The sequence below is a fragment of the Quercus lobata genome, chromosome 6 (assembly GCF_001633185.2).
Source record: "Quercus lobata isolate SW786 chromosome 6, ValleyOak3.0 Primary Assembly, whole genome shotgun sequence".
In the NCBI taxonomy this organism is placed as follows: Eukaryota; Viridiplantae; Streptophyta; class Magnoliopsida; order Fagales; family Fagaceae; genus Quercus; species Quercus lobata.
The window spans coordinates 21,024,105-21,040,334 of NC_044909.1; the positions used below are offsets into that span (position 1 = coordinate 21,024,105).

General features: G+C 32.2%; 2 protein-coding genes across 2 annotated transcripts; one reads left to right on the plus strand and one right to left on the minus strand.

Annotated features, from left to right (window-relative positions):
* Window positions 1-396: 396 nt before the first annotated feature.
* Window positions 397-2,780, minus strand: LOC115994361 (pentatricopeptide repeat-containing protein At4g02750-like). Its single transcript, XM_031118481.1, has one exon. It carries the CDS (start codon window positions 2,508-2,510, stop codon window positions 990-992), a length of 1,521 nt encoding a protein of 506 aa, XP_030974341.1. The 5' UTR covers window positions 2,511-2,780; the 3' UTR covers window positions 397-989.
* Window positions 2,781-6,396: 3,616 nt separating this feature from the next.
* Window positions 6,397-10,048, plus strand: LOC115995466 (28 kDa ribonucleoprotein, chloroplastic). Its single transcript, XM_031120043.1, has 4 exons — window positions 6,397-7,054; window positions 8,889-8,990; window positions 9,164-9,436; window positions 9,555-10,048. Exons 1-4 carry the CDS (start codon window positions 6,581-6,583, stop codon window positions 9,606-9,608), a joined length of 903 nt encoding a protein of 300 aa, XP_030975903.1. The 5' UTR covers window positions 6,397-6,580; the 3' UTR covers window positions 9,609-10,048.
* Window positions 10,049-16,230: the final 6,182 nt, after the last annotated feature.

A 16,230-nucleotide genomic window follows, 5' to 3' on the forward strand; every position in this document is an offset into this window, starting at 1 on the left:
AATTCAAACGCACCCTAAATAGGCAAAAAAAAAAAAATCTGATTTTTTTTTTTTTTGTTTTAAAATTATTTTGGTTAGGTAACTTTTAATTTTAATCAGAATAAAATAACACATGAATGAGCCATATCTACCCAAAAAAAGAAATTCCATATAATCGCTTTACATAGGTAAAGAGTGTGGATGTTCAACTGGACTTCCTTTAACCACATAAGAGTTAGCTCCAAAAAAAAAATAGCACCATTAATTTCTGTCAATTAGACAAACGGAAGAACTTAATATTGCAAATTTAAAAAAAGAAAAAACAATTTGGGAGAAAATTTTAAAATTCTTTAGGTACTCCATTTAAAAGTTGTAAGTTATAGGGATCAAATTGGGGTGTGTGTATTTTTCAAAGACTTAAAAATGTTTGCCTCTATCATATTTGAATATCTATAAAAATATATTGATACAAACTTGTATGCTCACCACTAAATTAAATCTTAGCCAATTATAAACAAGTAATTACAAAATCTTTTTTCACCGACCTCTTCTCTTCTGCCGACCTTTTTGCAATCTTGTTTCCCTCCTCTGCTATTGTTGCAATCCTTAAAGCATCCCAGAAAATTAAAAACTAAGATCTGCTTGAACATTACTAGACATGCTTCCATTTCTGCTAGGAGGCATACACCTGAGCACACTTTGTATATATACTCTTGAAGAAACAGCATGATAATTTGGTCCCATCTGTATTTCGATGTATTAAGATTAGTAATCAAGTGATCAACCCAAATTTCAAAGTTCTACTGGGTTGTGGGACAACGTTACATTTTTACTTAACTTGATTTATCCTCTAACTGGCAACTCCAATCTACAAAAGCAACAACTCCAGAACCCCATCCATGTCCTTCTTAAATCTTAATCCTTAACCCATCAACTTGTACCCATAAGTTCTTTGTATTTAAGTCATGGATCCGAACAATATGGTACATATATTGTGAGCAAAAATGATCTCAACCATAATGTCCATCAAATGGAACTTTTATCTGTTGAAATGAAACAGCATTTGATTCTGAAATTTTGATCTCCAACTCCATGTGTATCAAGTCTAAAACACAACAGACTCTACTGAACTCAGGGTGTGAACTATCTCCTGAAAGAAATATATGTGCACTGCGGTTTACCTCAATCCAACTACATCCTGGTTGCTTCTTGACTCCATTCTCTTTCATTTGAGCCCAAATTTTTTCAGCTTCTTCTCTCTTTCCACCGCTCAAAAACAATTCAGCCAAGATCAAATACACACCAGAGTTACAAGGGTCTACTTCCAAAACCCTCCCGCCAGCAACCTTGCCCACCTCAATGTTCTTGTAAATTCTACAGGCTCCTAGCAAAGCTCCCCAAACACTTGCAGGAACTTCAACTCCATCTGCTCTCATTTGATCTAAAAAGTTCATTGCCTCATCTATGAGTCCAAATCTCCCCAACAAATCAACAATACATGTATAATGTTCAATTTCCGGCTGAAGACAACACTTGGATTTCATGAAATCAAAGTAGTACCTACCTTGGTCTACCAACCCAGCATAGCTACAAGCAGATAGGACACCAACAAAGGTTATATGATTAGGCATTATATCAGTTAATCTCATTCTTTCAAACATCTCGAGGGATTTTTCAGCATTTCCATGGTGTGCATAGCCGCATATTATAGAATTCCATGAAATGATGTCATGGCTTGACATGGAAGAGAACTCCAGCAGAGCAGAATGCATGCTTCCGCATCTTGCATACATGGTAATCATTGCGTTGGAAACTGAAATGAAACTATTAAAACCAGATTTTATAACGTCTGCATGAGTTTGTTTTCCAAACTGTAAAGTTGGCAAGTCTGAACATATTGTCAAAACACTAGTAAATGTAGCTTTATCTGCAGATGGACCTGATTCTTTCATTCTAATAAACAGCTTTAAACCTTCCTCACCTTGATCATTTTCTCCTAATCCAAATATTGTGGCATTCCATGAAATCACATCTTTCAACAGCATCCCATCAAATGCTTCTACTGCTTTGTAAATCATACCATTGCGAATATACCCAGAAACCATTGAATTCCAAGTAACAACATCTCTGAATGGCATCCCATCAAAAACCTCTCTGGCACCATCCACATCCCCACACTGCATCATCCCATCAATCACTGTGTTATATGAAAAAATATCCCTTTCAGGCATTTGATCGAAGAAATTGACCGCTTCAACAAATCTCCCATTTATAAAGTACCCACGAATCATCGCGTTCCACGTGACCGTATTTCTCAGAGGCATTTTATCAAACAGTTTCTGAGCTTCTTCGACGAGGCCGTTTCTCATGTAGCTTGAAATCTTGGAGTTGAGAGGCTTTAGATTGGGCATTGTTGTTGTGGTATGGCGTTGTGAAAAGGATTTGGGGTTTCCGTTTGTGAGAGAGAGTGTTTTGGTGAGCTTTAGAGAGAGATTTTGTGTGAGTTTGAGGGCTTGAAAGATGAACAACATACTCCAATAGTTTTAACGACCAAATGGGAGGGAAAAATTAAAAACAGTTTGAAACAATGGATTTAAAGTGGAATGCGGTCGGGCCCATGAGTCAACAATGGATTTAAAGTAATTTAAAATGATAATTATAATAAGAACACAGTTAAATTTACAAATAAAATTGAAAATGTAAATTGTAATGATTTTCATAAAATAGTAATTAGATTAAAAACTTATATGAAAACTTAAAGCACTTGTATTTTCCATGGATTACATTTTCTTTTTATATTTTTCATACTTGCAAAATTTCTAAAAAAAAAAAATCAATAACTATATTATCAATCAAATATTTAAATTTAAATTTTTTATATTCTAAAATTATGCATAAAAAATAAGTGTATGAATTGAATAGTAAACAACATCTTATTAACACAAAATTTGACGTATGTGTTTTTTTGCTAAGAACATATAATCAAACAGTTATATTTTTAAAATATTTAGTCGTGCGAGTTGTAGTCATTGACTACAATTAAGTTTGTTGCTGTAAATAAATGGAATAGAAATAGAAAAGGTTACAAGTTTTGGAAGATATTTTAATTAAAAAAGTATTTGGGATATTAGGAAAGGATTTTGGTTGAATTAAAGAATTGGTTGCTAGGAAACATCCTGCCTTGCACTTTGGAGGATGTCCTCTTAAAAAAGTTTGGAAAGAAGACTTTTGAAGGATGAGGTATCTCTTCCATTGGTAATTTAGTATTATTCTTATGGGTCCAGCTCCTCTCCCGTTAGAAACCCTCCCGTTCTCTCCATTTTTTTGTATAGATGTGGCAACTAAATGATCTAATGGTTCAAAAAAAGCCACTTCAAGCTATCCTATTTCTTGCAATCTCCTATTCTTCTCTCCGCAACATCACCACTGCCGGACCCATTCTCTCCTTGGTTTTTTTTTTGAAATGAGTGGGTAGGAATGCTTCCGGTGGGATCTCGGTACCAGCATGATACTTCGTGGAGTGGCTTGACTGGATTGAGGGTAAGTGTTCACTTTATCTGCCGAAGATGGCATAAATAGTGATTTTGGGTTGAGGGATGGGTAACCTGTGTGTTGTGATTTCCGATGTGAGTAATTTCTTTGTGGTGTCAATGGTAACAGAAGGGTATGGCAATGGTTATGAAGATGGGATTACGACAGAGAAGTAATTTTTCTGTTTTTGTTTTGTATTTGTTTTGTGGGTTTCTGATGGGTACAAGTGTTAAGAATATGAATCCTAGTAAATCACCATTTGTTGAAGCTATTGAAGATAAAGTTAGAGAAAAAAATAAAGTCGCACATAACATCAGATAACTAGAGTTTATCCCTTTTTGTTGTAATCTTTTTATTTTTCAAATGCTTGTAATTATCCTTATAAATGAAACCCATACGGAAGCCTGGAGATTGATTTGGCTACTAGCTTTCTATACACTCTGTTTTTCAAACTAGAAGAACACTAGGCAGGGAATGATTTTATTTATTTTTTTTTAGAACCCAATTTACTGCTGCTTGGGTTTTTTTTTTTTTTTTTTTTTTTTTATATATATATAATTAAATTTTTTTTATTTGTTTACCCTTAAAAAAAAAAAAAAAAATAGGAACACCCTCAACCAAAATTAGGAACACCCAAAAATTAAAAGAAAAAAAAGGCTCAACATCAATCCTAAACAACAGATTACAAACCCAATCTAACGGAAAAAAACAATGTAGCAAACCCAACATGGTAGCAAACCCACGGATTGTAAAAACAAAATAATAAAAAACCAAAAACGCAATTAGAAGTTGTCAAAACAAAAAAAAAAAACCTCAAATATCTAAAATTTTTACCTTTCTTTTTCTCATTCTTGCTCTGCTTTTTTCTCTCAACTCATGCTCTCCGCCTCTCTCATTCTCTCTCCACTCCCACTGTCAGGGCCGGCCCTAGACCAAGCTTCCTCCGATCTCATCTTTTTTTTTTTTTTTTCCGCTGCTGCTGAGTGCTGCATTTGGGTTTTGATTCCTTTCAGTTTTACTGGCTTTCTCTAGACTCTTCTAGTCTTCTTTAGATTTGTTAAAGATAATTTTTCTCTGGGCAGTGGGCTGGACGTTTCACCACGTCTGGGCCTTTTTTTTTTTCTTTTTGGTTGTTAAGCCTGCGTTTTTTTTTTTTTTTTTTTTTTTTTTAAGCCCAGTTTTTTTTTTTTTTGGTGTGTGTTATTGGTGCAATTGGATTTTTTTTTTTTTTTTTTTTTTTTTTTTTTTTTTGGGTGCCATCTTGGCAGGCATCCTCTTGGCTGGGCTAGGGCCCTGGGCTTGTACAGTATTGTGTTTATTTTTTATTTTTTTGTTTTAATCTTGTGTTTTTATATATATATTTTAGTTATTGGGAATATAATGAATAAATTTTTATCTATGCAGGTTGAGATTGCTAAAAAAAAAATTATTGTTCAGTGAAACTATAATAATACTTTTTATATAAATCAGGTTTTATTTCTCATTTGCTCTACACTTGAAAGTTTTTTTTTTTTTTTTTAGTCTTTGTAAATATATTGTTTGATTAAAAATGTTTACTAGAAAATATGCATCTGAATATGAAAACCTTAAAAAAAAGAAAAAAAGAAGAAAAACTTGAGTCTCAAAAAGGATCAATGGATAAATTTGTTATTAGTAATAAACAAAATATAACACAAAATTAGATGAAAATATCACAAATGAGCAAGAAATTCACCAAAAATGGATTTTAAATAAAATATATTATAATATAAAAATATTAAATAAGTATTAATTTAATTAATACATAAGTATAAACAATAATTTAATTAACCAATAATTAATTGGGGGAAGCAACTAATAAACAATAATTAATAATTTAATTAACCAATACATTATAAAAGACAAACAAATTAAATTATGTTTGGCTAAACAACAATTAATAATTTTATAATTAATGAAACAATAATATAACAAATTATAGTTTATAAAAGACAAATAAATTAATGAAAAACTAAACAACAATAATTAATAATTTTATTAATATTTAAAATGGACTTATAATTTATTATTTATTCTTTTGCTAAAATTATAAACAAATATTTGATAAGAAAACCCTATACAAGACAATTGTAAACTTTATGTCTTTACGTGTTTTTTAATTGTTGTTGTTGTCAATATACAAATTTTTCTTTTTATAAGATCATGTAATTTATTTTTGTTGAGGAACACCCTGAAAAAAATTTCTGGAACCGCCATTGGTTATATGTTAGAAGTATGTGGTTAAATGATTAAATTTACCATATTTCAATAGCTTAAACTTTTGGAACAATCAGTAATTTAATATAGTATCTGAGTATGAAATCCTGAATTCGATCATTGTCTCCTCCACTTTACGTCCCATTTAAATTCCCATATGTTGGGTTTCAACTTTCACATATTAAAATGTAATTTCGGCCTACACATGAGGAGGAATGTTAGAAGTATGTGGTTAAATGATTAAATTTACCATGTCCTAATAATTGTATTTATTATGTACATTTTTTCACAATTTCACAATTATAATTGAAATTGAAAACACAACTTAGAATTAGTTTGGGATGAGCTTATTTCCTTCCGCTTATTTAGTTTTTAGCTTTTTTTTAATACTATTTATGGGTTCCGTTGTATTTTTTGATACTATTTATGAGACCTATTATATTATTTAGCTAACTTTTAACTTTTTTTTATTCTACATTTTCAACCAAATAAAAGATTTTAATTTCAGCTAAATGAGTGGTTCCAAACGGAAGCTTAGTGCTATGTAGCAATAACTGATTATTAAGACCAAGGTACAGACCTACCAATCAGCAAGGTGTCTGATCTACTTTGGACTTACCTTATCCCCCAAATATCTCTTCCAACAATTCTCACTGGACACAATCTGCCCACATCAGCTTAGATAGCATACGTAGCTGACACACCCCCATCCCTCACTCTTTCCTCACATCAAAAAACCTTTATTCTACCCCCCAACTTCATAACAGAAAAAACCACCACCACCACCATCGCCACCACAACCACCACCGCCATTAGAAGAACTAACTTCCAAACCATGGCGGCCACTGCAGCTGCGGCTGTAGGCTCATCTTTCTCTTCGTCCATCCACACCCTCAAGTGTAATATCCGCCCTAATAAGCAATGCCTGTCTGACCCTTTTCTTAGACTTTCCTCCTCAACTCGCATGTTAGCATCAATATCTCATTCTTACAGGATTGAACAGCTTTCACTCAATGCCACCTCAAGCAAGTGGAGGCTACTCAGGATATCAGCTGCAGTTGCTCAAGAAGAGGTAGCAGTAACAGCTGAAGAGGTTGCTCAAGAAGATCAGGTGATAGTAACAGCTGATCAAGTAGACACAGGGTTGGTTGAGGAGGAAGATAATAAGAGAGGAGAGGAAGTGTTGGATGTTGAAGAAGGTGAGGATCTTGTGAGCACTAAGCTCTACTTTGGAAATTTGCCTTACAGTGTTGACAGTGCCCAGCTTGCTGGCATCATTCAGGATTTTGGAAGTCCAGAGCTGATTGAGGTATCTACTATCTAAATTTAATGCAATATTTTCCTCCTAGCTAAGATTCTATTTTTCTATGTCTTTTGTGTTGGTGTTAATGATGGGTACGTAAGTTGATGAGGAGTATATATTGGACTACATGGTGAGATCAGGAAGCATATTTTCATGCTATGTCTTATTGGTAGTTGGGCTTTTTTACTGACTTGCAATAAGTTAGTGTTTTTTCTTTTTTTAATTATAAAAACCTCCATTGATTAGAACCATGAAAAATATTAGATGAAGTCTAGTGACACTACAAAATATTACAGCATTCTTGTTTTTAGTTGGGGTGGATCTCAATATAATATTTTATTCTAATCTATAATGGGATTTCACCTCAATTTTTGTAAAAATGTTGTAGTTGTAGAACAACTCAAAATCTTATCCAGAACCCAAGCATGTTCTAAATGCTCTAGTATCAATTGAAAGTTCTATTTTGACCTCATACTAACTTAAGTTGCAGAGTTTTTTTTGAAAGGTAAGTTAAAGACTCACCTAGTGGGTCTTTAATCTATGACCTCACTCTTGATCTCATTATTATAGGAGGAAGTGTCAGTTGAGCTATAGCTCATTCGCAACAATTTATGATTTATTTCAATGGATAGCCTAAACAAGTATTAATTTCATCCCAAGTTATAAACACTAAAACAATGAAGATGTAAAATAGAAAAAAGACACAAATTTGATGACGAATTGGAAAACTAGTCCAGATTCTCTTCAAGGGAAAAATCATTTCGGGGATCTTATCTTATAAAAAAAATTTACTAGAATAAAAAGTTACAACATCCTACTTACAAAACTTTTGCACAACTAAACTCTCTATTGTAACATTAGCAAATGCCCTGCTTGCCTTCCAACTACTATGACCCCAAAAAACTTTCAATCATTTTACGAGAACATCTCCTAAATTGCTTATGATGTTCTCTTTATTCACTTGACAATTAATAAAGTATTCAGCCCACTTTCTTTTTTAGCAAGCAAAAGAAAAATGACAAGTACATTTTTTTCCCCTTTTTTGCAAGTAAAAATATTTATACTTGGAAGTGACTTGCCAATTAATGGTGGAAGTGAGTAGTTTGTGATTGCTAGGGATTCCCTCTTACATTAGTATTGTAGAAGTGAGAAATTCTGAAGTTTAGGTCACTGCTGGGGAAAAGGGTCCCCTCCCATTGCTGGACATCGCTAATTGACAATTTTATTAAGAGTTGTGAATAAACTCAAGGTGATTATTACTGACCAGTAACTCTTGGAAAGGGCCATTTTAACTAATTGACTTGGATGCATAGCTGGAACAGCTTGATACTCATCTCACTTAGGGGCCCTTCTTTTTTGGGGTTCATTTCTTAAGGGTGGAGTGGGGCTAATTGTTTAGCTCCTTTGTGGTTCTCCTTTTTTGAATTCTATTAATTCCTTCATCTCATTGCTTAGTGATGTCCTCCTGACTGTGTTATATAGAACAGGATTCACTAGGAGCTTTACTTTGTAATGGGTTTGTATTTTATAATTTCAAAATAGAATATAATCAATTAAACTTGATAACGTAAAAATTATTTAAATAAAGAGTGATGATTTTGTGTTATGTTTATTCAAATGTTCTTCCCTAAGCCCCAACATTTGCAATTTTGAGGTTGCAAAGTGGAACAAGTGGAATTTTCTTGAATATGCGATCAGGATTGGAGAAATATAGCTAGCAATTTACCAATTCATTGATTGCATATTACTTACTTTAGCATAAAATTTATAATGATAACATCATCATTGCGATTTTTATTTGCATCACTATGTCCATACTGATTGATGCAAATGGTTATAGGTTCTCTATGATAGGGTTTCTGGGAGAAGTAGAGGATTTGCATTTGTGACAATGAGTAATCTTGAAGATTGCAAGGCAGTTATTGAAAATCTGGGTGGAAAAGTAAGAGACTCACTCTCTTTCACTCTCTATATGTGTTTGTGGGTTATGCAAGTGTTGTGTATCTGTATTATTGACTCTAAGATGACTGAATAATAGACAGAAAATTTGATTATCTGGGTTCTTTCTTTCTTTCTTTCCCTTTCCTCAATACTAGAATAATTTGGATATTTCAGGAATATTTGGGCAGAACCTTGAGGGTGAATTTCTCGGACAAACCTAAACCGAAAGAACCTCTATATCCAGAAACCGAGTACAAGCTTTTTGTTGGGAATTTATCCTGGTCAGTCACGTCTGAGAGTTTGACACAAGCATTTCAAGAGTATGGAAATGTGGTTGGAGCAAGGGTTCTGTATGATGGGGAGACAGGAAGATCACGTGGTTATGGTTTTGTATGCTTCTCCACAAAATCAGAGATGGACACTGCCCTTGAATCTCTTAATGGAGTGGTATTAGTCTCCACCCCACCCTCCTTTTTCTTTCTTTTTTTTCCTCTTTGTTTGAATCTCTTAGACATATTTATAGTTTGAGATACTAACTGGTAGTTGTTGTTTATTTGCCTTTTAGGAACTAGAAGGACGAGGAATGCGTGTAAGCCTGGCTCAAGGAAAACGATCGTAAGAGATGAATAGTCAGGGTCCGGTTAGGAATCAAACTTCCAATTCAATGGCTCTTAAGGAAACGAAAAGGATATGCTATTTGGCTATCACTAAGCAAGGACTTCAGTCACTGAAAAATCCTTTTCTATGTTTTTGTCCATAATTCGTTGTCCACCTTTTTTATCTTCTAAGTGAATCTGTCATTGTGAAAATTATATAATTGTCTTTGCTATATGTAATAGCAAGCGATGTTATTTTGCTTGGCTAAAAAGTATGAAAGAAATCTCATTAACATTGAGTCATGTATGAGGCTGTGTAGAAAGTAGTAACATCTGCTATAAGCATTCAAGGCCTAAAGCAGGGGTAAGTTCCTCATCCTAGCAAAACAAATATAGTCCATGTCTGTTTATTAAATAGGTACCTATTTTCACTTAATACTATTACGCCGTCTGTAACCATGAAGTATTGCTAAAAATATCTGCCCAATTTTACTTGAGTAGCAAATGTTTTATGCCAATGTACTACTTTTGGTCACAGCAAGCACCAACTTGTTACAATCTTGAGTTCTGAACACAGGCGAAGATTCACTTACACATGGTATTTGGCATCGAGTTCCTAGCAACTGAAACTTCTAAGACAAAATTATTAGAAAGAACTCAACATGGGAGAGAACATGGTTTTCATTCATAAGGGAAATCAAAGACTTATATATGAGCCAATGCTGGCTTAAACAGAAGCAAAGAAGAGCTCTTTCCCTAAACAAATAGAGCTGCTGCCTAACATTGCCTTTTCTCATGACTAAAGTGATTTTCCTTCTTGTGTCCACTTCTTAATGGGCTCTTTCCATAAACAAATAGGGCTGCAGCCTAACATTGCCTTTTCTCATGACAAAAGTGATTTTCCTTCTTGTGTACACTTCTTAATGTTGTTGACTTCTTGTGAAACATGCTTGGAAAATTGTACCATCACTAACTAAGATTTAGATCCTTGGAGATTATGTTTGCATTACAGTAGCAGGATTGCATTGCAGGAATATGTACATTTTGATTCTCTCGATTCCTAACACCATACATCATATAGGTTCGATGAACCAAGCCAAGCTGTTGCACCAGTAAACCTTCAGTTCTTGTTTCTAACAGGCAATGATACTATTTCGTAGTCAATGTTTGCAATGTTGGGTTGGGAGACTTGGGTCAGCTTTTTTTGTTAGTAAATAAATTTAGCTTTCTCTTCAAAGTAGTTAACCAAGGAGGGAAGAATACTATTTATGAGTGATTATTGTGGATGTTTAATGCTGTTATGCATGAAGCAGACAAATAAAATGTTACATGATCACGCAAGTTTGTAAATGTCGTGTAAAAGTCATATACTAATCTAAAATGATATGATGCAGAATTGTTCGAGAACATCCTGGCTCAAAATCTTCCAGAAAACAATGATAATGATTTCCATTCTATTATATTTAAGATATCATTTGTTATATAAAATAGAGGTTGGGTCTTGGTGCGATAGGATTACAACAAAGTTTACAACTCACTGCATGGTGAGTTGTGGAGGTATGAACCCACTACTTTTTTTTTTTTTCCACCACTCACAACTCATTACCTGTCGAGTTGCTACAAAAGTTGTGAACTTTGTTGTAATCCTAATATTGTTCAAAAGTGATTAGTCTGGAATAAACTTCTCTAATAAATTAGAGGTAAAAGTAAGACTGCTTACTATGATTGACCTATCTTAGATCATGCAAAAGTGAGAGTTTTGTGTATTAAGTAGGCGGATATGACTTTTTTTTTTTTTTTTTTAATGCATTATACAAGACCTCATATAATTGTTATTTATCTTGGCGAATACCTAACCATGTATCATGACTATATACAATATAGTCTTAATCATAGCGTCAGCACCATCAACTATTTAATGCTCTTCACCAATGAATTGCCGGGTGTAGCTAATGAAATAATCATTTACTTTTAAATGTCATTATTCACCAGTCATAGTCTGGTCCCTTTGTTTATATTTATGTATGAGTCATATTATATAGACTTCTAAAGTGGTCTAATGTTGATAGGTTTTAATTAACTTAATTGATAAAGTACCTGATAGTTGAATAAAAACTACTAGATTTTTGTTGAATAATAAATCTCAACTTGAGGAATAGAATATTTGAGATTGTCAATTTATCAATAATTTTATGTAAGGACTCGATTCGTGACGAACCGTATCGGTGTTGGGCTCGTACGTAAAGAGGTCCATACAATATCATTTGTAAAGCGTGGGTTTGAAAGGCTAGGCCTTGGTCACCAGGCGGTGGGTTTTTCATGGTGTTCATGCATGGTTAAGTTTTCTTCACCCCTGGAGTCTTTCTCCTGGAGGGGGGCTGGGAGGCTCTGGTTTCTGGCCATTTTTCCCAGCCACCCTTATAGATTACTCACTTTTCCTTTTATACTAGCCCGTGCCCACTGTCCTTCGTCCACGCGTAGGGTTAAACCTTCCAAGATTGATACTTGTCCCATCAGTTCATACTCAAAGTCGTTGGGGGTGGTTGTAAAAGCCAAAGAATGCGGCTCTGTCAGGTGCAGAGCATTGAATGGCAGTAAGGGCAGCTTTCCCCGGATATTTTAGATTTTCTCTCAAACTTAGTCCTATACCGTTTTTGCCCTTCTCTTCGGTGGGACTTTAGGTTCTGCCGAGGACCGAACTGTCCTTGGATGTATCCCAAGGATTTCTTGTGCTTTATTTTATCGGGTTTGGGCCATAGCCCTCCTCGACTTGAAGCTCTGGATTCCCCACGGGCAGATGGGCCTGGCCCATAAATCACTTGGGCCCCACATTTTAAAACCACCTAGTTTGTAAAACACTAACTACTGAATTAAGTAGGTCAATTTTGGCCACTATTAGACTATTTGTGCTTTTAAATACTAATTATGTCTAATGTGAGCCTCTCTTTAAGTTAACAAGGAATTAAAATAGAGAAAAAAACAAATTATTGGTGACGTGTGTTTATGTCTAATATTGCTATGGGTAAAGCAGACACGTTAGAAACATAATTGTAGATGATGTTTAATGTTTACAAATGTCGTGCAAAGGTATAATAGACTAATATTATATGACATCAGTGCACCATTGCTGGAAAACATTGGAGCGCAACTGCTTATAAATCTAAAATCTTCAACACAAACAATGATTGAACTTTTTAAATTTTAGTATTATTGAGAAATAGCTCTTCACATCATTCAAACCCAATAGGCTGCTCTATATAAATATATAATAATATAATATACTAGCATCTGAGCACGCACGTGTTTTTGGGTAAAAATTAATAATTTGCATTTATTATAATTTGGGATTTCTACTTTTTACAAAAACAATAAATAAAAAAAAAAACTAAGGGTGTAATGATTTTTTTTTTTTTTAAATTGAATAAAAAGGAGGACAAAAGAAACAAATACGTTGTGATGAAGTAAAAAAAAAAATTTTTGAATACGTGGAGTGAGTTTTGTAGATTGGAGGAGTTTTAAAACTAACAAAAGAGTAATCCTATTTTGTAGGGAGTTAATGAGTAGAAGTAGGAATTTAAATCAACGTAAAAGTAGGAGTTTATTAGAATTGTCAATTTACTATTTTAACCCCATTTTTAAGTTTTAGGTAGGGGTATTTTTGACAGTAAAAAAAGCATTAATTAACTTTCTTTTTTCAATGTACTATTTTAACCTCATTTTTAAGTTGTTGGTTAATTAATTTAAGGATATTTTTGACAGGAAAAAAAGTAATAACTAACTTTCTGAATCCTCTTAATATATACAGATAAACTGGGTTATGAAACTCAATATATTATACAAAAATTAATTAGCTAATCATAATATAGGGACCCTTTTTTTTCCCTTTTTATTGGGTAAGTTCATAATGTTATGACTTATTACCATCTAATAAAGTATACAATAGTTTCTCAAAAAAAAAAAATAAAGTATACAATAAGTTTTGCCCATAAATCTCAATTGGAGGAATGAAATATTTGAGATTGTCACTAATTCTACAGAAAAATTAGAAGGAAATTTGCCAAAAGACCACCTAATTTGTAAAACACTAACTACAATTAAAGAAAACTTCATATGTTGGTTTATTTGGATGAATTATTTAAATACAAAGATTTGGTGAAGTACAATCCCCCCTTAATTACCTTCCTTCTCCCGCACTCCTTCATACATTATATTATATTATTGTATTATTTTCTCTCTCAAATACTCACTTAAAACTCAAATTCTTCTCAGTGAGTTTTCTTTAGTTGAAATCGTTTTGGATGGTGATGTTTCGTTTCTTGGGCATAGAGTGGACCTTCATGTTGTTGTTCATTTTTGGTGGTGTTGTTGAGTTTGATTTTCTAAGGATTTGGTGGTTGTGGAGGTGGGCTCATCTAATTACTATTTGCTTCCTAAGAAAATCGAAGGAAAATATATATGAAGTTCCATTCTTTTTGTCCATGGTAGTGTGGCTTAAATTTTTTTTTTTTCTTTGATTTGAGTATCATTGATTGGGTTTTTTTTTTTTTTTGGAATTTCTTTTTGCTAAATGGATTAGATGAGGATTTGGTTAGCAAATTTTTGTTTCTTTAAATTAGGGTATGTTCTTCTTCTTCTTCTTCTTTTTATTTTTTATTTTTTATTTTTTATATATATATTTTTTTACCTATTTGAAAGTTTTAAGTTAATAACATTTTTTCCTTTTTTGTTTTCAAAAGATTGTGTTATGAAGGGGTTAATGAACAATTTAATGTGATGAAGGCATGGAACCCAAAAAATTAATACCCCCTTTAAGAAAGTTTAAATTTAACCATCCTTTTCAGTGGTACTATTTGCTTATTTCTTACAGTTCAAGGAGACATTAGTTAATTTTATAGTTTAGGGATGATTGCACTTAATCTAATAATTAATGGGAAAAAAGTGTAATTAACCCATTTTTATATTAACTTATTTGAATTTCATGTAAACTTTTTCATATTGAATTCACGATGAATTCAGGTTTGATTAATATGCATGTACAACAAGTCAATAACCCGTGCAACGCATAATAAGTTTTTTTTTTTTTTTTTTTTAATTCAATAGGGGAATTTGAAGTTTTGAATCATGGATGTCTCAATTATAATTTATCTTCTTTTTTTGTATAAATATGAAATTTGATCATTATAGCCATTATTAATAAGTATTTATTATTTTTGTATTTGTGTATGGAACTATATATTTTATCATTAGATATTATGATTGTATTTGTATATGGAACTATATATTCTATTTGGTGGTTCAAATATGGGAAAATAACACTGATCTCCCCTAATGTTGTCCACTGTTACTCTCACATCCCCTTTAATTTAGAATAAGACATTGACCTCCTCTAAAATACAAACTATTTACACTAATCTCACTTGGATGATTGAAAAAAAAATTAAAAATCTTGAATTTTATGTTTTACCCTTTACTAAATCTGTCATCCAAATCCCCTCAAATAGGAAATTTTTTATTAAAAGCTTTTTGTTTGGGGATTTTTAATTTTTCTTTTCAAGGGAATTTATAATTTAAATAGTTTTGCATTTTAGGGGAGGTGGACATATTATTCTGAACTAAGGGGAAGTGAGTGTAATAACATAAAACCTTAAAGGATGTTAGTGTAATTTTTCCATTTAAATATGGAATGAAATTTAAATTCAATTAAAATATATATTAAAATGACGTCATGTAAAATTTTGAAGACTCAAAAACTTATATGGAGTCAACTAAAAGTCAAATATTTTCGATTTTATATATAAAACTAGTTAATGATCTGTGCAATACATGGAAAATTTTAATCAAATATGATTTAAATGATTTTATCTCTCTTTAATTCTTTAAATAATTAGAGCTTGTTTGGTACTCTGAATAAAAATTACAATTGGAATTGTCATCTTTATTACTATAAATAAAATGAGTTTTAATGGAATAATTAAACATATTTATACATTTGGTCATAACTTTAAAATAAAACTCAAAATTTGTATTTATGAAATACCTTATTTATACAATTATATTTTCTAAAAAATAATATTTTTTAAATTTAATAGAGAAATGATTTTTGATGATTTATTTATTTTTTATAATTGTTATGTGCATAATTGTGTGTGTGTGTGTGTGTGTGTGTTTTTTTTTTTTAATTATATTAATTTTAGAACCTATTACACTTGCTAAGGAATATGCATTACAATCATTGTTAGAAATGAATAGTTATTTTCCAATTTAAAGAATAACTGGGGGTAGCAATATTTAACACGATTTGCGAACATGACACAAAGTTAGTAGGGTAGGGTTTAAGCTCAATGAGCTTGTGTTAAATTTGGGTGATACAAATTGACTTGTTTATTAAACAAGTCAATTTAAGTTTAATACACAAAGCCTATTTGAACCCATCTAACTCGTTTAATTGATGACTATTTTTAACAATACCCTTTAAATTTATTGTTGTAAAATATATGTTATTTGTTGGCAGATTTTTTGGAATCTTGTTGTACACTTATACATTTTATAAAATATGAGAATTGTTGTCAGGTTATTAATATTGAGTAAATGTATTAACCTGTGTACATGACCAATTTATTAAATGGGTTGTATCAAGTTGTATCA